The following is a 19552-nucleotide window of genomic DNA, read 5'->3' on the forward strand; positions in this document are numbered from 1 at the left end:
TAGGAATTAGATCCTGGGAGCTCCTGGCTCCCAGCCCGATGTTCAGTTCATTAGGCCACCCTGATCTCTCTACAAATAGCACCTCCAGAACCAAAAGGCGGGAAGAGTTAAGGGGTAGCCCTCAACCACTGCCTTCATGGCAGCAAATGGATGCAACGTTGAGCAGATTCTCCAGCACCTCAATGCCAGGAGCTCTATGACTCAGCTGCCTAGCATGTTTCAGAGGGACGTTTTGCATTGGGCACACATTCTCCCCCAAGGCCTGTGGAGAGAGACAGAAAACGATCGGCTTGTTAGGAGCGAAGAGGGCAGGACGTGGACGGTAAGTCGATGAGGTCGTTAGAGGTGGGGTGGGTTAATCAGCTCACATAGGTTGAACGAGGTCAATGAACCCTGCAAATGGAAAGGTGGTGTGGTGAAGGCGCAGCCAGGGTCAGGGGCACGGATCAACACACACACAAAGCCGGTGAGGAGAGGAGCAGACAGCTCACAGGTGGATGGGCTGGTTATGGGATGCATGACTGTGGGGAGACACGTAGGAAGACACTGGACAAGGCTTTGCCGTGGGCTGTACCTATATACTTGGCAATTCCAGTGGACCCATCAGTCATGATTATAGAATCCCGAAAGCCATTGCTGGCGTAGGAACCCTTCACATTTGCCCTGCTCCTGACACCTACATCTTGGGGCAGCAGGGTCATCCTGCCAGGATCTTCATGTATGGAAGGGAGAATCCTCCCTGGCTGGGCTACAGCATAGTGGAAAACAGAGAGAGAGAGAGAGAGAGACTATTGAAGGCATCTGAAGCCAGAGCAGCCCATGTGCTGGGGCCCTGGTACAAAGAGGGCTGCCTTAAGGGAGAGCATGAAAAGGGCTTCTCAGCCCCGTCCCCACTGCCAGACCAACTCTCAAACAATTCAAGCCGCAAAGTAACCATGGAAATAGAGTAAGAGGCATGCAGGCAGCCCCTCCTTTCCCAGGATGCTTTGTGGGGACCCATGGAGGCAGCCCCCCTTTCCCAGGATGCTTTGCAGGGGCCCATGGAGGCAGTCCCCCTTTTCCCAGAGAGTTCTGGGGGGCCCCATGGAGGCAGCCTCCCCTTTCCCAGACAGCTCTGGGCAGGGAGGATGGAGGCAGCCCCCCCTTTCTCAGGGTGCCCTGTCGGGATGCACAGAGGCAGCCCTCTCAGTGTGGAGAGAGAGGGAGCTCTGGGAAGCAGAGGTGCAGGGAGCCCCCAGCTGGTGTGACCCAAGATCGCAGTAAGGGGTAGAGGGTAGGAAGACAGGTCCCTGCTATGGCAGAGCAGAGGGAAGGGCCCCAATCCCCCAACACTCACCATATCCTGAGGTCATTGTGCTGTAATCTCTGGTCAGAGATGAGCTGCCCATCAGCCTCCTCTCCTGGTGCACGTGTGAGGTCAGCTGGTTATAGCTGGCATTCAAGGTCCTGTTCAGGGTGCCCCCACTGCCGGGGAAGGTGAAATCCATCCGGCCATTTGGCAGATGCTCTGGAAAAGATTGAATTCAGTCAGTCTCAGCAATTGCAGTCCAGGCATCGGGACCATACCACGGCTCCATGCCTCCTGCACCGGCTTTGTCCTGTTCTCCAGCTGTTTGAGAACATAACTCCGGCTCTTCAGACAAGGGACAAGCGCACAGCCAGCAGCAGGGGAAACAAACAGGAACCTGCACCCTCTGCACACTACCCAACTGACCCGCAGTGCCCAAGGTAACTCCAGAGCTCAGCTTCTTGGGGGGCTGCTAAGGTCCAACCTCATGGGTCCTAATGGTCAGATCTCTTGATCCCAGCACGTGCTTATATTTTGTCTTAACGAAAAGAAGAAGAAATGCCAACTGAAGGAGGCAGCTCCCACAGATTTCACACTGGAGCCCATCTCAGCCGGACCTGAAAAGCAAACCCCGCCATGAACGGTCTTTATGAACCCCCTCTTAAGTGACCACACAAAGGGGCAGCAGAAATCAGGTGCCTCCTAGAGGCTGCTCTCTGAATAATAGTCCTGCAGGTTTGCACTGGAAACCTGGGTGTGTTACTTCAGAGCAGTTACTTAAGATGAGGAGTGGCCCCCTGGAGGCGGCTGTTCTTACAGGCTTCACATGGTTTTGATCTGCTGCTTCTCTAAGGGTCCGAGCCTATTGCAGAAGCGAGCTCCTAGCAGGTTCCCAGTCCATGCCCGAGGTGGGTGTTACCTTGGCACTCTCCTGAGCAGACAGACCATGACAACACTTTGCAAGCAGACTCTACTACATGTGGCCAGTGCCTCATGCCAACACCAACGTGGGTACAGAGGGGATGTTAGGGGGCAGGGCCCAGTTCCACGCTCTTGGCTCGGAGAAGGACGAGACACGACATTCACTGCAGAAGAAGCCGGCCTTCACCTGGTTGGGGCCGGGGCGTCGCGCTCCTTGTCAGGCTGCCGCTGGCTGTGTCGCTGTCCAACAGCTCAGAGTGGGAGCTATCCTCGTGGAGGAGACCCTCGGTGTCCGAGGAGAAGCAGCTGCTGCTAGAGAGGCGGGGGATCATTTCGGCTGGGAGCCTCCAGGTGATGCGGCGAAGGTCCAAGTCCTCCCCCAGCAGCTGCACATATTTCCACCTGGAGCCTTTTGGAACAATTTAAGTACTCACATTGGCACGGCCTGCAGGGGCAAAGTGGGGAACCTGCCACCATCAGGCCACTGCAGCATACTGGGGTTAGCCTCCAGGAGCAGCTGCATCTGCCTCCTGTGACAAACCAGCTGATGGGCTACTGCTGTGCAGAGATCATGGGACAGAGCTGGAGAATGGAGGAACAGGACACTGGGGGTTCAACCAGCCCTGGGGAGACCAGCGCTCCGACCCCATTTCCATCAGGACTGAGAACAGGGCTGGCGATCCCACTGCACGCCTGTCCCCATCACAGGCACTGCTGGGTAGAACTGTCCTCCCATGCTCAGGAGCGGCCTCCTCACTCCATGAAGCTCACAGGTGCACACAACGCTGCCCACCGTGGGACTGTCCTTACATGTACACTCTACTCTCTGCAAGGACGCATCACTTCCCAAAGCAGAGAGAAACAGAGAGAGAGCGCACAGGACAGGGGACGCCTCAGTCCAGCCACTGTTGAACCTGCTCCAGCCTAGGTCTCCTGTAAGGTTGCCCCAGCAACACCAGTTGCCCCGGCTCCACATTACAAGTCGCTTTCATTCTTCCCATTTGAAATAGCTATTCCAAGCTGAGGCTCTGCCATGTTCACCTTAGCAGCCCTGACATAACCAGTGGGACACCCCCAGAGCACAACAGGAGAGAACAAAATACCATGGGCCAATAGGGTTCTTCTGGGGCTTAAGCTGCTATTAGCTGAAATGTCTGCTCCACTACCCAGTGAGGTCCCTCTCGTTGGCCTAACGGCTGAACTAAGAAACATCCCTAGGAGCGAGAAGGTCAGGACTGTGTGCTGTACTCTAATCTCATGGCAACGGGCAGAGGCCCAACCTCTGGATGGAAAGTTCCTATCCGGCTGAGCCTCCATTGCTCTTCAGAGCAGCAGCACAGAAGCAAGGTGGCAGCTCAGCCTCTGCATGGTCCTCCCAGAGCTGGGACTTCTCTCTGCCTTCGCAGCAGAATGAGGAACAAAACGATCTGTGCTGATACTGTGGCTAGTAAATCACTCCCTCATTCGGAAGGGAGGTTCTCTGCTGGTTTGCTTTCCCGAGTCCGCTTCTCCCAGGGGAGGATCAGTGTTCAAAGCTGTCAAGAGAAATCAACAAAACGCTTTTTGCAAAAAACACAGCCCACGTACCGGAGTCATCGGAGACGCTGGGGCGCTTGCTGCCGGACGGGGAGCGCATCACGTCTGCGCTGTACATCAAGTAGCTGTCGTAGTCTTCGCCACCCTCAGCATCGATGATTGGGATGTCAGGGATGATGGGAACTGCGACAGGCAGGCAGAGAGCACCATTAAACATGCTGCTTGTGTGGGGCCCTCCCATGCCAGAGGGAAACCACCCACCCAGATGCCACAGGGACGGGTATGTTAGCATGGACACAGACAAGTTAGAACGGGAAGAGGGAGGGAGAGAGAGTGCCAAGCCCCGCTCCCCATGTACCCCCAGGCCAGTAGAAGCACTCACTGGACATTGGGCGCCTGGGCTGCGTGGCAAGGTTGATCGTCGCTTCTCGCTCAGGCCCCCAGCCGGCTCCATTCTTGGCCTTCACCGTGTAGCGGTATGGCTGTGACTCCCGCAGATTTTCAATCAGAACCATGCGCTTCTTCGGTTCCTCAACCAGAACTTTCTTCATGGGCCCAAAGGGAACTGCAAGGAAGCATACGCCCATCCAGAAGGAAGAGTCATCTCTCTCTCTCCCCACCACACACACTATTCTCTTCATTTCTTCTCTCCCCTCCCCTTCCATTATATTGGGCTAGGAGGCTTTGCCCTCCCATTTGAAAGGGAAAACAGCACAAAGACCCAGCGACACAGCCCACCCCACCCCGGCCTCTGCACACACACACCCGCTCTTTTCTTTGTGGTCGCTGCAGCGCCTGTCCTGCGCATGCAGCTCAGACACTCAGCCAGCTGCCTAGCTGGCGTGCTCATGGCACTGTGGCAGTCCCAGCTCTTTTCCCCTCCATCTTCCAAGCTGTCATGCCGACCATCCTTGCCTCCAGCACCCCCTCATCTCCCACTGACACTGCTCCTAAGACATCCACAGGGGCACTACAGACAGACGGGAGAGTCTCACTTGGCCTGGGGAGTGAAGGACCCATCAGCTCACACAGTAGCACATGGAGCATCAGCCCCCCATGACCCCTAACCCTGTCAGCAGAGGGACTCAGAGCAGAGCTAGAGCCCGTCCGTGGCAACTTGCAGGAGGAGTCTCCTTGCTGTTTCCTAAGAGCAATACAAACAGCGCGGGTTTCACCTGCCATTGCATTCTAAGAAATGACTAGAGATGGGCCAGAAGCAAGCCCCTGAATCCAAACTCCCCCAAACAGAGTCAAGATCCAGGCCTGAACTTCACAGCTGGCCTGTATCAGTGGGTCAAACCAACATAACCCTCCACAACTGTGGCTGTTCTTCTGAACCTTGTGGCTTGGGCCCACATCTAGGAATGGCAGCGGGAAACCTCAGCGCAACCCTGCTTCACAGGGCTCACTTCTGTTTTCATCACTGTGCTTTGCTCCCAGATGCTTCTGCACTGCAGCACTGCACCTCCATCCACCTCTCAACAGTCTCAGACTGCGCCCCCTGGATCCTGTCTGGCGAGCTCCATGGAGCCCCCCAAGGCCAAGGGTCTCAATGAGACTTGGGCCGCAGGTGCCAGGACAGAGGCGGGTGATATTACCGGTCAGTCAGCCAGCCACCCTGAGTGTCTGTTTCCCAGGGTGTAACTCCATTTCTGGGAAGGTCCCAAAGCGAACAGGGAAATGGGCCTCCAGCAGCGGGTTTCCCCGGGCATCATTCCTAGACTGTTCAAGGTGAGAAGCGTCCCCAACGCCCACTGAAGCCAGATGAGGTCAACAGGAGCTGAGGGTGCTCAGGACCATGTCCTTAATACTGAACTTCTGTCCTGGGCTCTGGCATCCCACCACCAGCCACCTGCCCAGCAGCCTGTGCTCTCTCACTCATCGTAACGTGGGCTGCTCCCAACCCCAGTACATGGCTCCAGGGTAGGAGCAGCGAATGACTGGGGACAGGTACTGGCTGTTTCTGCCAAGGTCCTAGTGTCTCAGTCCAATGGAGACACCACCTCTACAGGACCATTCAGCAAGGGGAAGCCCTCTCTTACCGTTATCCTCATTGACAAGTCCGTAGCTGACTTCATAGGCTGTGATCTCCCCGTTGGTCTCAGCAGGCTCAGCCCAACTCAGCTGCGTTACAGTGGAAGAGACGACATTGAAAGCCAGACGCCCAGGTTCGCTGGGAACTAATAGGAATGAGAGCAAAGAGGTTGGGTTGGAAACAAGCATGCGGGGAGGGCTGGGTGAGAGTGATGGGACATGACCAAGGGAAGTGCGGCTCAATTGGCTCGATCCACGGAGATCTCCTGACTGACTGTGGCACCACCACATGCTTATTTTACACCAGCTGCTCTGGAAGGTGCTGGAAAACGCATCACAGAGCCTAGGGTATCTAGACTCTTCCAATATGTCTATGGCTGCCCATGTCCATGATGGGCTGTCATTTTCTCTCCTCCAGCAATTTGGTTCCTTCCGGTGGGCCCCCTGGAGGAAGATATCTTGGTGGAAGGAAAAGTCTTGCCAGCCACAAACCAGAGATAGGACACAAAATATGCTATTTGGGTCTATTCCACCGCTACTCAAGGAGGTGCAGTACACAGCGTTCAAAAGCACATTAACAAAGAGGATTTATATGAAGTGGGCACTAGTGCCGGTAGATGCGTTCACGGCTAGGAGCTGGGTGAAATTTTTCGAGCAAAACCTTTTTTTGGCAGAAAATGCAATGAAACATTTCATGAATTCATGTCGAGTTTGTTTAATTGTTTTGGTAAAACAAATCCTAAACCTTTCATCTCAATACTGAAATATGAAATGTTTCCATTTTTCATTTCCAAATGACTTCTTATTTCAAAATTTCCTGTCATTTTTATTTAAAAAAAAAACAAACAGAAATGTTTAAAAATGCGTGAAACCCAAGTGAGATGTTACATTTGGGGTCAAAGAAAATGTTTTGGTTAACCCTCGATTTTATTTTATTTTATTCTGTTCTTTTGATTTTTCAGAATTGCTAGGGAACTGAAAAATCCCTTATTCCTCTAGCTCCATTCAGAGCTTCATAAGACATCCGGCTATCATTTGGCAATAGGAATCCTGTGATCAATATTTCAGGTTTCCATTTGTTTGGGGCCTTCTCCTTTTTTGTTGTTTTCCTGGCAGGATTTAATAAAACAGCCATCCCTGGCTACTGACCAGGGCAGTACAAGATGAAGTAAGATGTTCAGATTGGTACCCGGAGAAGCAAATACTCTTCCATTTATGAGGATCTGAGCAGCTCTTGGACCTACAGTCCTTTGTAACACACTCACACAACATGTTTCATCTTCATTAACCAGTTCATCCCCACAACAACCCTGTGGGAACAGCAGGGGAATATCCCCATTACCCCCAGTGATGAGAATGGGATAAAACATCTGGACACACGGGGCTTGAGTTTAATCACTTGGTATGGAGGGTGCTAGGCAGTTAAAAAAAAAAAAAAAAAAAGAGGCCTTTAAAGGTATGTCTACACTGCACCAGGGAGCAAATCTCCTAGCCCAGGTCCACAGACTCAGGCTAGTGTGCTAAAAAGCTTGATGTAGATGTTGCAGTTTGGGCTCTCAAGTCGGGGGGGAGGAGAGGGAGCTGTTTGTACATTAGCACGAGTCTGTGGCCCTGGGCTGGGATGCTTACTCCCAGGTGCAGTGTAGACATATCCTGTGATGTCCCAGCATGATCAGGGTGAGAGAGGTTCAGTGACTGGGCCAAAGCCACAGATGGCACCTATTTCAGAGCTGGTAGCAGAAACTCAAACGCTCCTGGCTCCCAGGCCTGGGTGCAGACCACCAGATTGTGCCTTTTAAAAGACCAGGTTGTCCTGCAGACATTTTCAATGAGGCATCAGCCTTCAATACATGGGACAGGGTTTGGTGTGCTCTGGCCACGTCAGCTGGTCACTAGGATCTAATCCCCACAAACACCACGCGAGCCTGTGGGAACAAGCCAAGTGGAGCAGCTCACCATCCTCCAAGGTGCGGCAGTGGGTGATATCCGAGTAGGGCCCCTCGCCCATATTGTTGTAGGCGGAGACCTGCATCTCATAGTCGCAGTAGGGGTATAGGTTATTCAGCTCTGCTGATGGCACCGTGGAATTGATCAGCCTGGCCTCCGACTCAGGGTCCCCTTGGATCCAGTACTTCACCTGCCATCAAAGGGAAAACCATAAGTACTTCTCCCCTCCCCCATTCTCTTTCAGTTCCTCCTCCCAGCCACCAAGAGCTATTATAAACCAAGTGCAAATTTCATGCAACCTGCTGCCTGGGGTAGTGAGTGTTATGCACAGCAGGATGCAATGGTCAGAAAAGACCTACGCACCAATGAAGCCCTATTCTGAGAGAATAAATGGTGCACAGTCTGCAGAGGGGGGAGTTTCACCCTACATTCAACACTGACTATCTAGTCCAGCCCACTCCCAGCGCGGGATTGTTCCCTCTAGTACATTTTCTGGAGCTTTGCCTAGGCTAGTTCTTTCTGTACTCAGTGACTGAGTTTGCCCCAGTTTCCCTGGCAGGAAGCTCTGCCTGCTAATCCTGCATGCTCCTAGCATCACCCCTTTGGGAGTGCAGTGAGAAAACAGCGGCCCTTCCCTGCTGGAGAAATGTAACTTCACATCTAAGGGAAATACATCTGAGTCCCTGGGGGGCTCTGCACCAGGAATCTTAGAAAGGGCTCTGGCACAATTAGCCGCTACTGCTCAGAGGAGAGAGGCAGCAAGGGCAGATGCTGCAGGTCGAGTTCCCTGTGCTGGGGCTAAGGACTGTGGGCTGAGTCAGGACATGCGTCAGGGAAGGAATGAGGTGCAGTGACTGCACTGGAGGGGGTGGGAAGGGTTGGAGAAGTGGGACACACAGGAGTTAAGGGTCGAGGTTCTTTGACAAAGGTGAGGAGGGAAGATTGGCACTATGCCTGGCTCTCCACAGCTACATGTTCTTTCCCTTCCACAAGCTCCAAGGCCACCCCAGTCCAACCCACTCCCACACCCAGGGCCATCCAGAGGATTCAGGGGGCCTGGGGCAAAGCAGGGGAGCTGCAGTGCTTGTACTCACCCGGCGGCGGTCCGGGTCTTCAGTGGCATTTCGGCAGCGGGGGTTGGGGAGGCCCTTCAGTCGCTCCGTATCTTCGGCAGCACTGAAGGGGCCCCCCATCGCCGAAGACCCAGACCACCGCCGGTCCACCGCTCACGGGGCATTTCAGCAGCGGGGAGCCCTTCAGTCGCTCCGTATCTTGAGCAGCACTGACAGGCCCCCTGCCGCCGAAATGCCGTCCGAAGACCCGAACCGCCTCCGGGCCAGGGCTCATGGGGCACCCGCAGGGCCCGGGACAAATTGCCCCACTTGCCCCCCCTCCCCCAGGCAGCCCTGCCCACAGTAGACAGACAGACAGGCTCCATATGAGAGGTAAGCCCCTTGCTGACTTTCCCTTACTGGACTTGAATAAAATTTGATGTGATCGGAGAGGATCCTCCCAGGACATCCTGCTCCCATCCATCAAGTCCACGATGCTCTCCCACCTGCCAGCACCTTCTCTCCCCTCCCCCAGTGCAGGATGAATAATCATTGGCCTGGACTGGAGTGGCCATGATGCCCCAGGATGATGGGCTGGCCATGCCCACCCCAGGAACCTGTTTAGCCCTTACCTTGTACCCTATGGGTTTGCCAGGCGGTGGTAACCAGTTGAAGCGGATTTTCCTGGAGTTTAGAGCTTGGGCATTTGGATTGAGTGGTGCACCCAGCTTGCCTCTGGGAGGCTGAGGGAACTGTCCCACGCCAGTTGGGATCTGTATGCCGTCCACGACCTCTGCAGTGGGGAGAGTGAAATGCCGCGAGTGCATCAGTGACCATCCCTCAGAAGGACGGAGCAAGAATGGGATAACCCATATCACCACTTCTCAGGGCTTTAAGGCCATTACTACATTAGCTCTCAAGCCATCCCTGAGGAGCCAATCAGTGTCCTCTTCACTTTGCAGAGAAGGAAAACTGAGGCACACAGAGGCAATGTGACACAGTCACACAGCAAGTTGGAGCAAGAGTCAGGAACAGAACCCAGGAATCATGTCCCTGAAACTAGCCAATGAGCCACACTGCCTCTTCTGTGATGCACGTGGGGCTTATGCCCCAGAAATGAATCCAGGACGACGACGGCTGCTTGGCTTGGCTTTCTGAAAGCATTTGGGCTTTTCTGTTGTGCATTTTATGATGCTTCAATAACAGTTTCTCCTTAGGATCACAGTTCCACGAAGCCGCTATGACAGTGTCAAGTACGTACCTAATACTTGCTTTATCACTATCTACCCAAAAAGTGAGAAGAATACACAGCTCACTGATAGGGCCTGTCATACAACCTATATAGCCTGGCTCATGTGGAAAGGGTCACTCCACGTGTGGTTGCACAAGTATCTAAACCCCACAGAGCCCCATGGGACTAAAACATTAATGGTGCAGACAGTACTAGTGGTTTATCAACTCCCCTAAAACACACTGCTACCTGCACCCAGATCCACAGGGAAAGGAAACCAATTCCACTTCGATTTGCAATTCACATGATCCATCTCCTCCCAGTCTCTGCTACTGAGATACTATCTATGCACAGGTCTACAACTAGGGGCAATCAAAACTATATAATTAAATACACCAGCACAACATGCAAAATCTGCAGATATATCTCCACAGCTAGATCAACAACAACCTCACAACACACCTTTCAAAGTCCCGGGGTCCTACACGTGCCTATCACAACTGGATGGTGCACCTCATCCAGTGCACTAAATGCCCAACAACAACTATGTGGGTGAAACGAGACAATCACTACACTCTCGAATGAACTCACAAAGGAAAATGATAAAAGGCAAAAACAGCCTGTCACCCGTGAGTGAACACTTTTCACCACAAGCCACCACTCTGTAGCTGACCTCTAAGTCCTCATCCTCAAAGGAAACCTGCACAACACTTTCAAAAGATGAGCTTAAATTCATTACTCTGCCAGACGTTAAAAATCATGGACTGAACAGAGAGACTGGGTTTATGGCTTATTACAACAACCCATAACCCACTAATATCCCTTTTCCCCCCCAGTGTCTGCCCCACCCCCGACTGGAGAGGGGTTAATGAACCACTTCACCTTGAGCTAAACAATCGGTTCCATCTTGTATGTAGCTGTGACGCTCCAAGTACCTTTCCCAGAGCTGAAGAAGAGTGCTGGGTAAGCGTGAAAGCTTGTCTCTCTCACCAACAGAAGTCAGCCCAGTAAGAGATGTCACCTCACCACCCTGTCTTATTAACTACCCCAGGCAGCTGTCCGACTGGGGCTAGGACCCAGACCTGCAGCACGCTGAGGCATCAAGGGAAAGGAGCGTCTCTGGTAGCTCAGGCCACACATCTGTACATATCACTGGTGTGACACACTGTAGTGATTACACACTTCATTCTACTTCTCCTGGCCTAGAGTCACTCTATCTGCACATGGCACAAGGACCTGGCAATGCAGGAAAAGCACGGCTCACCGGTGGCACACCCACCTGGGTCGGTGATGGTCACTGTGGTCTGTGGGTATTTGCCGATCTTGGCGCCGTACTTGGGATTGAGCAGATCCACGGCAAACTGTTTGAGCTGGCGGTTCTGCAGAAGGGCATCGATCTCGGTCAGCTCCAGCAGCGCCACCTGCACCTCCTTCTGCATCTCCCCAGGCTGGAAGACCAAGTCGCCCTCTGTGAAGATGTAGTCCTGGACGAGAAGAAGAAAGAACAGGCTAAATAGTTTATTACTCCCCAGCCACAGCATCCTCGGGACATGGCTCATTATTGAGTCCTTCCCCACACTGCATCCATGGGACATGGCCCACCCCCTCTCCAGCCACAGGACATAGCTCATCAGTGTGGTCCCCCCGACCCTCTGCATAGCCATGAAATATTGCTTAATACTGTAGCAGATTCAGAAAGAAACCCACACTGCTGTATTCTCATGCAATATAAACACAAACACTCCCCTCTCCAGTGCTATCACTCCTGCAGTATAGACTATACAGCAGAACCTCTCCAGGCTGACCCTGCTGCAGGAGGCTTTGCCGGACATGACCAGCACATGATTCCTGCTAGGGAACTTCCTGGTTTATCCCGGCTTTTCCAAACAGTCCATTATCACAAGCATGTCAGAAGGCTGGTCAAGATGACAGAAAGAACGACATTTTTAGTAGCCACAAACCCAGGCCTCCAACTGGCAAACCTGGTGGGACAGAGGTGGGAAGAGAATGCATGAGCTCCTGGCTCCCATTCTGCGCTCAGACCTCAAGGTCACATCTCCTTCCCTGGCCCCGAATATAGTTGCCATACATTCATTTTGACTGGGATCTGTCTCTGTTGTGGCAGCCCCTGTAATTACTGGTCCCCGCTTGCTGGGTTTCAGGCCACCATGCTCAGATCCACCAGTACCAAGGAGCACAGTCCTCACCTTGCCATGCTTGGCGGTGAGATCACGAGTTCTGTAGGTGATCTGAGATTTTCCATTTTCCAAGATCTCCCGATGCACAGGGATTCTGGCCACCTGGTCGAAGCGGCTGTGAGAGTAGGCTGGCTGCAGAAAGGTGATGATGCTGCTGGCTGAAAGGAGTCAGATAGGTGGACCGTGTGAAGCAAACATCTGATGGAGGCTTCTTAGAAACACACACACACACACACACACACACACACACACACTGAATACAGTTGGGTTCTTTAAAGCCACCATACTGTCAAAAACATCAGCAAAGAAACTGTTGTAAAAAACCGGAAGATCCGGTAGTCTCAAGAGTGCAGTTTCTAAGAAGAAACACCAAGAGGAAAGATGGAGTTGGGGGCATCACTCAGAGATTAAGTAAAAGTTAAGAAAGAAAAGAGGGTGTGAAAGAGGAAGATCAGGGAGAAGGAACCCCAAAAAGAAACAGAGGAAATCTGGAGTTATTCCTTCATGCCCAACTAAAAACTCTCTCGTAGCCTTATGACCGATGGCTTCTGCTGAAAGCATGAGCCATCTAAGTGGGGATGGGGGCTGCCAGCCAGGACAGCACAGGAAGGGAGGGACCAGCTGTGGGAAACTCTCCTTCCCTTCTTGTCTTCAAATCAAGATGATCTAGTTCAGACACAAATCACTGGGCTTGAGACAGGAATCCCTGGGTGAGGGTTTCCAGCCTGTGTTGTGCAGGAGCTCAGCCTAGATCAGAATGGCCCTTTCTGGCCTTAGGAGCTATTAATCTAGGTTTGAGAATTTCTTATCACACCCCCCTCTGTCCCTTCACCTTGCTCTTTGATGATGGTAATATTGACGAGCCTGCGTCCAATCGCCGCTGTCCCTGTGGGGACCTCAATCGCCTCCACCTGCAACTGCTTCTCATCGTCATCTTCCTCCCTGATGAAGAGTGGGACCCGGACGTCCACCAGCTCCACACCTTCCTGGAACTCCACCATCCCGTGGGCATCTGCTCAGGTGGAGAGGGCGAAAGGGCATAGCTGGGAGGGTCCTTCCTCACAAACCACTATTTTGCCTTGGCCAGTAAGCTCAACACCCGCCTCCTACCTTGGTCAGAGGTCACAGTATAGTAACCCGGCGTCACCTTCAGCTCACTGAAAGCCTCCTGAGAGACATGTTTCTCCGTCACTTTCACGATCTCAGTCTTGGCCGAAAGGGGAGCGGTGAGCACTGTGTCCACAATCGTGTGGTCCTGCCTGCAGCCCAGTTAGGGGGAGGAAAGAAAGGGAATTCATGCCCTGCCCCTGTTCTGTCAATCAGACGCCTCTGCCAACCAGCCATTCACAGCACTAGTCAGCCACCAAAGCTTTCAATCAGCCAATACACATGCGCCAAGCACAGACGAACGGAGAGACGGACAGACAGAGATGTGGACACTCTACCTACCTTTTCCCAGCATTGGGCTGCAACCTAGGGAAAAAACAGACCAGCAAGAGTGAATAACCCCACCAAATCCCACCTGAGGTGCCATGCTGGAGTGTGTCTATAGCAGGCTAGAGCTATGAGAGCTGCTCCGCTGGCTCCAGCAGCGGAGCACCCTCATGGGAACACTGAAGGCAGGAGTTCAAGTCCCACATCTGACTTTTCTCTGTCTCTCCAGTTTCTGTCCTTGCTCTTGTGCAATGTGTGGCACACAATCGCACGTTCTCAAGAGCCCCACATACTGTGGGATGCAGCCTCAGTCACTGGCTAGCAAGTGCCACACAGGGCCTCTCTCTGCTTTGTCCCTCAGCACTGGTCCCTACATGTCCTGCTGCTCCCTATGACCCAGCTTTTCCAGACACCGTAGCAGATGTGCCCAGGGATGTGGTTTACAAAGAGTTAACCTTGGGGAACGATTCTCTCAGCTGAGAGGAGGATACCACGTTTACAGGGCCATAACCTCATCCTCACTGCAGTCTATGGGAATTTTGTCACTGACTTCAGCAAGACGTGATTAGACCTGTAGCATTTTAGTCCCATGTACGGAGCCAGAAGTAGCCCAGAGAGCCTATGGTGGTGCCTTTGGGGGCACGCTGGGAGGCTCATGGCGAGCATGTGAATCCCTGGCATTCACATCATGGTACTGGGGGTACCACTGCACCAGGGCTGCTGGGAAGGATTACTCCTCAGAAACTGCCCATGCAGAGTTTAGGTGCCCCTCTAGGTCAGAGTTTGCAGCCCTGGGTTCCCCATGCTCTCCCTTCTTCCCAGCACTCCTACATCCGCTCTGTCCCTGGGTCACTCACCTGAACTTGGTCTGCTGGAGTTTGTGGGCACCGGACACGTGCTTGTAAACATCGTTCAGCTGAAAGGAGCAACAGAGTCTGTTACAGCCCCATGGGGACTCAGCACAGCCGGCACCATGCTGCCAGCAAACCGAGCAGGCCCCACTCAGCCCTCTCCCTCACTACAACCCCAGCTCTCGGTATCATCCCCACCAGAGAAGCCAGGGCCTCCCCTCGGCCGTACCGCCCTCGACAGGGAGGCAAACTCCCGGTCGAGAGAACCTCCTTGGTAAGGCAAGCCCTTCAGAACCCATGTGTGTTTGCATCTGCTCCCCAGCCCTGTTGGCTGCACCCAACCAGCCCCCTGCTTTCCTGGGCCCTAGCCACAGAGTTGCAGCTCACACCAGCTGTACCTGGCTCCCTCCGCCCCAAAAGGCAAAGCCCAGAGAGCGGTTTGGCCCCTTACGTTCTCCTCCACCTCCTTGCGCAGCTGCTCACATTCCCGGCTGTCCGGTTTCATGAGGTTCTGGGTGAAAAGCCGGGCCAGTCTCAGTGAGATGCCGTAAGGAACTGGAGAGAGGAATCCCCGGTCAGACCCCCTCGCTGTCAGTCAGAGAAACTACCCCGTGAACAGCTGGGAGCCAGGAAAGGCTGGGTCTCTGGTGGCCCACACCCCAGCCAGCAGTGCCCAGTTTCCAGGGCTCGGATGGCTCCCATGGTGCTCGGTTGTCGCAACCAGTAAGCGCTGGGCAAGACACAAGCAGAGCCCAAGGAAGGCAGCTGGATGAGGAGCTGGCTCAGCAGCCGCTCCGGATTGAGGAGTAGAGTGATCGTTTCCCTCACCACTCCCAAAGCAGCAGCAGGGAGAGCGGAAAGCTGAATCCAGGCAGCAGCCTGCTGAGCTAAGGCAGCGTGTGGAGATGGAGCATCTGCTTGGAGTAACTATTCTAGACGGGAACATCTGGGGATGCTCACGGTGGCGGGCCCGGGGGACCCTCGCAGTCACTGCGACAGAGAGGGGATATACTTTGTGGGGCAGGCATCTATCCCTTGGGGGCGGGAGAAGAGAAAGGGAAGGGGAGTCTCCTCGTGGGCTAACTCGGACCTGCGGATTGTGAAGGGCCAGGGGGAGACCCCAAGGCAGCCAAACCCTCTTCCCATCTGGCGTCAGTGGGAGGCCACACACAACACTCCCCACCCCGCTGCCAGCACTCACTCAGCTCCTTGGGGTTTGTGGTGGTGTGGGAGGAGAAGCCTGGTTTGTGGACGTTGTTGTTGATCTTCCAGCGGACAGTGTCCCTGCCCTTCAGGGAGCCGGTGCGCACCATGGGGGTGTCTAGGTGGTCCGAAGCCATGAGGCTTTGCCGCAGCATGTAGTGATCCTCTTTGAACCCGACAGTGCGGCCTGCGGGGCAAAGGGGGAGCAGGTTAAAGCCCAGAGGGCTCCACGGCTTAGGCTGTGCCCTGCACTCACGTGGTGCTGGTGGGAGGAGCTGGACTGACAGACCCCCTCCGTTTATCCACAAAGCAGGCTCCCCCAATGCACTGCTCCGCCAGGGAGCTCTGACTCCATGGCCCAGCTCATCCATGGCCTCTCTGCCAAGACACCAGCAAGGGACCCATTAAACCCTCCTGTCTACAGCGGCTGTAACCTCTTCCTGGCCCCTGTGGAACTTACCCCTCCCGAGATCACTGCCCCCTGGAACCCCTTGATCCATCTGCTGCCTGAGGTTCCATGCTTTGCTCTTAGGGATCGTTATTGCATGTGACAACATCTGCCCAGAGCTGGCATGGCTTATGGGGGACCCAAGGGCAGTGAGGGTGCACCATGCGAGCAGGACATCCTGCATGTCCACTGAACAAACGGTGCTCCAATCAGCTGCCATGCTCTAGCAGCAGCCACGGATGTGTCCCATAGAGAGCACACACAGCTCGTCCAGTCTCCCACCAAGGCCACTGGCTTATGGTCTCCACTAAGAACCTTTGCCCAGCTGAGCCTTTCAGCCTCCTGAAGGGTTAACCCCTCTTGGGGGTCTTGCTTCCACCCAGCCCTTTCCCTTCCTAGCCGTACAGGAAGCGCACCCCTCTCTGAAAGCAGTCCCCCTCCCCCCAGAACAAGGTACCTCGTGCACAGCAGGGTAGCAGGGCCAGGCAAGCCTAGGAGACAAAAAAAAAAGAGAAACAAGAGTCCCTCTGTGGCCAGGAGCTCCTCGGAGCACAGCATGGAAAGAATGCTCCCTCCCGTGCTGCCGGAGAGGGTTAGATCAGCAACAGGAAGTGGGGGTGGGGGCCATGGACACAACTCGTGGGGTCTCCATGTGGGATGGCAAGAGCTGCCAACCCCATGTCATTGTTCCCCTGGGAATGCTGAGGCCAGGTCCCTTTGCCTCCCCCTATCTCCGTTAGCCCCCACGCCATCCTGGCCTGTGCACACGACAGCACCCAGGGAGATGGCTGCAAACTCCTTAGCAGTGCAGGGCTACCCACCTTCGGAATGCCTAGACATCTGCCTGCTAAACTACAGAGCAACTTGCTGTCCCTCGTGGGCCAGTGCGTTTACCCTAAGGGGGACACAGCCATGGATGTGCCAGGACCGTTTGGCACATGCCAGCTCCCATCTACCTCCTAATGAAGCCACTGGCAAAACCCTGCTCAGTTCCAGTGAGAACTGGCCCTCTTCCCCCCCAAACTACATTATATTCAGACCCTTTGGCTTCCCAGCTGGATCAGCAAAGGCGCGGCGGGGTCTTTTGTAAAGCGTCTTCCGAGAGATGGGTCTGAACGGCTGCTTTCCAATAGCTGCGATTTCAGTCTCCAGCCTTGGATAATTCTCCTGTGCCTGCCACACCTGCCCCGGGGGTCTGAGTGCAGCCCCTCACGGCAGGACCCAGATCTCACCTTGCAACAAGCGCAGTACTTCCAGCAGAGCAGCAGCAGCAACCCCAGGAGTAACATCAGGAAAATGAGCAGGGGGATGAGCCACAGGAAGCTTCCTGGTGGGCACTCTGCAACAAGTGGCAATACTAGTGATTAGTTGGGGGCAGCTGATCCCAGCATGTCTGAGCTGGGAAGAGAGGGAGAGGGGAGGAAAGCAGAGCCAGAGAAAGGGATGGGGGAATGGGAGAGGGGCAGGCCAGAATTCTCCTTGGGAGGATGCAGCCAACCTAGGTGCAGTAACATCCCTGCGACTGCCCCAGGTGCTCACTAACAGGAACACCCACAAGCTCCAGGCAAGGAGAGGTAGCTGCCAGCTCTTCACTCACTTCCTTAGCATGTAGCTAGTTCAAAGCCAGCCCAGGGCAGGAGTGACTGACATATGCTCCCAGCTGATGGCTGTTGGGTGGCCTGTGTGGGATGAACTGGGGGGGAAATCTCAGTCCAGTTCCCAGGGGACAATGGTAACCAGCTCCCAGTAACCATCCCCATGGGCACTACCAAGCCCCTCTGCTGGCAGCCTTGGCCGAGTGACCCCGGCCTGGCCAGATCATTTAACATTATTTGTACAACCCCACCAACGCACTCAAGGTGCTACGGACAGGCGCACAGACAAGCCATGGGCTGGAAGTGGCTGGGGACTCAGCCAGGGAGTCCCTCGATATTTCAGCTTATTGCTGTGGGGCGCGCTCCCCATTGTGGGGCAGGCAAGCCAGGGTTTGCAGATGTCCTTGGAGACATGAGTTGGAGACTGAGCCATGCTCTTGGCCCTGAGGGGGCCCCGTGGCTTGCACCTTCCCCTGCCCACGCTGGGCCCAGGGCCGCCCAGAGGATTCAGGGGGCCTGGGGGAAAGCAATTTCGGGGCCCCTTCCATAAAAAAAAGTTGCAATATTATAGAATAATATATTTTCACGGGGGCCCCTCCAGGGCGTGGGGCAAATTGCCCCACTTGCCCCATCCCTCTGGCCGGCCCTGGCTGGGCCTGAGCTGTGGATAGGGCAGGCTCGAGCCCCCTGGGATGCTACCTTCCACTAGCCCCAAGTTCAGACTCTTCATTTGGAGAGATGTGGCCTCTAGAATGGTCACGGGGGGAGCTCAGACTTAGGGTTTGTAGCCCTGATGCCTGAAAGGGGCAGAGAGCGAGGTCAAGCTGTGATCAGCGGTTGGCGTGGGCACAAGGCCCTGCTAGCTCTGAGCCTTAGCCACACCTCCTCCCCCCACCAGGGCCCTGCTCACCTTTCTTCTTCTGTACCAGGATGGTGTTGTTGTGCACCGTGCTGGGATCCCCTTCCAGGGTGTAGCGGTATGTGCAGTCGTCCTCCTCGTCCTGGAATGAGCAGTACTCGTTCACCTCCTTCGCTAGAGAGAGAGGGGAGGGTGCGACTGTTGTCATGGGAGGTAGCACCCAGAGGCTCCCGTTGGGATTGGGCCCCACTGTACTAACTGCTGCGCACATGCATGCACGCACACACGCACACAGTCCGGGCTCGGGGAAGCCACGTCAGATACACACAGAGCTTTGACACCCGCAGGCCGAGGGCTCGGTACCTTTTTGCAGTTCATCCACCATCTGGATCTTGAAAGAGCAATCCTTGCATTTCTGCCCCTTCTTCTCCCCTGTCCCCCAGGCCTGGCACTGGACGCAGCTTCGAATGTCTTCGCACACCCCCAGCACTCCCTGTGCACCGGAGACATGACATCGGACAGTGAGGGGGAGAGAGGGAGGGACGTCGGACTCTGAAGGATGAGTGTTGGAGACAACTCATGTTCCCTCATCGTTAGCGTAAGGGCGGGGGTGGAGGGAGACATCAGACTCGGGGGGTGGGGGGGGAAAACTAACGTGAAAGTGTGTGGCGGTGACATACAAAGAGTGACTCTGCAGCAAAAGGTGAGTGGGAACCCAGCTCAGAATAGTACAAATCCCTTTACAGACTCAAACAAATCCCGAACAATCCTGGATGCTTTTCCTTTCGGGACTGGAGGTGGAATTTGGAATCTGAACGCAGATCTAAGTTTTGGCAGCTGCCTCCTGATTTCTATAGTGAGCAAAACCAAAACCCCAGATTCAAACATATGCACGTATGCATGCAGTGTATTAACAGAGCCTGGCTCTGGATCAAAACTGCAACCCAGAGTCTAA

The 19552-nt window shown here is 54.4% G+C and overlaps 1 protein-coding gene across 3 annotated transcripts in view; it reads right to left on the reverse strand.

Moving 5' to 3' along the window:
• Positions 1-19552, reverse strand: part of ITGB4 (integrin subunit beta 4) — a 59607-nt gene that overhangs the window by 7481 nt on the left and 32574 nt on the right. The window contains exons 16-35 of one of the 3 annotated variants that reach the window (XM_075071788.1): positions 18961-19090; positions 18649-18771; positions 17376-17482; positions 16601-16634; positions 15694-15882; positions 14944-15047; positions 14499-14557; positions 13657-13680; positions 13318-13466; positions 13040-13219; positions 12217-12365; positions 11289-11493; positions 9411-9571; positions 7736-7916; positions 5788-5925; positions 4128-4310; positions 3797-3928; positions 2397-2618; positions 1337-1507; positions 575-748 (exon numbers count right to left, since the gene is read on the reverse strand). In XM_075071788.1, the coding sequence (XP_074927889.1) occupies positions 575-748; positions 1337-1507; positions 2397-2618; positions 3797-3928; positions 4128-4310; positions 5788-5925; positions 7736-7916; positions 9411-9571; positions 11289-11493; positions 12217-12365; positions 13040-13219; positions 13318-13466; positions 13657-13680; positions 14499-14557; positions 14944-15047; positions 15694-15882; positions 16601-16634; positions 17376-17482; positions 18649-18771; positions 18961-19090 (2815 nt within the window). The remainder of the gene's footprint in view (positions 1-574; positions 749-1336; positions 1508-2396; positions 2619-3796; positions 3929-4127; positions 4311-5787; positions 5926-7735; positions 7917-9410; positions 9572-11288; positions 11494-12216; positions 12366-13039; positions 13220-13317; positions 13467-13656; positions 13681-14498; positions 14558-14943; positions 15048-15693; positions 15883-16600; positions 16635-17375; positions 17483-18648; positions 18772-18960; positions 19091-19552) is intronic. The other 2 variants (XM_032792906.2, XM_032792907.2) reach the window with 2 other exon arrangements.

Source organism: Chelonoidis abingdonii, chromosome 13 (genome assembly GCF_003597395.2).
Source record: "Chelonoidis abingdonii isolate Lonesome George chromosome 13, CheloAbing_2.0, whole genome shotgun sequence".
Taxonomy (NCBI): Eukaryota; Metazoa; Chordata; order Testudines; family Testudinidae; genus Chelonoidis; species Chelonoidis abingdonii.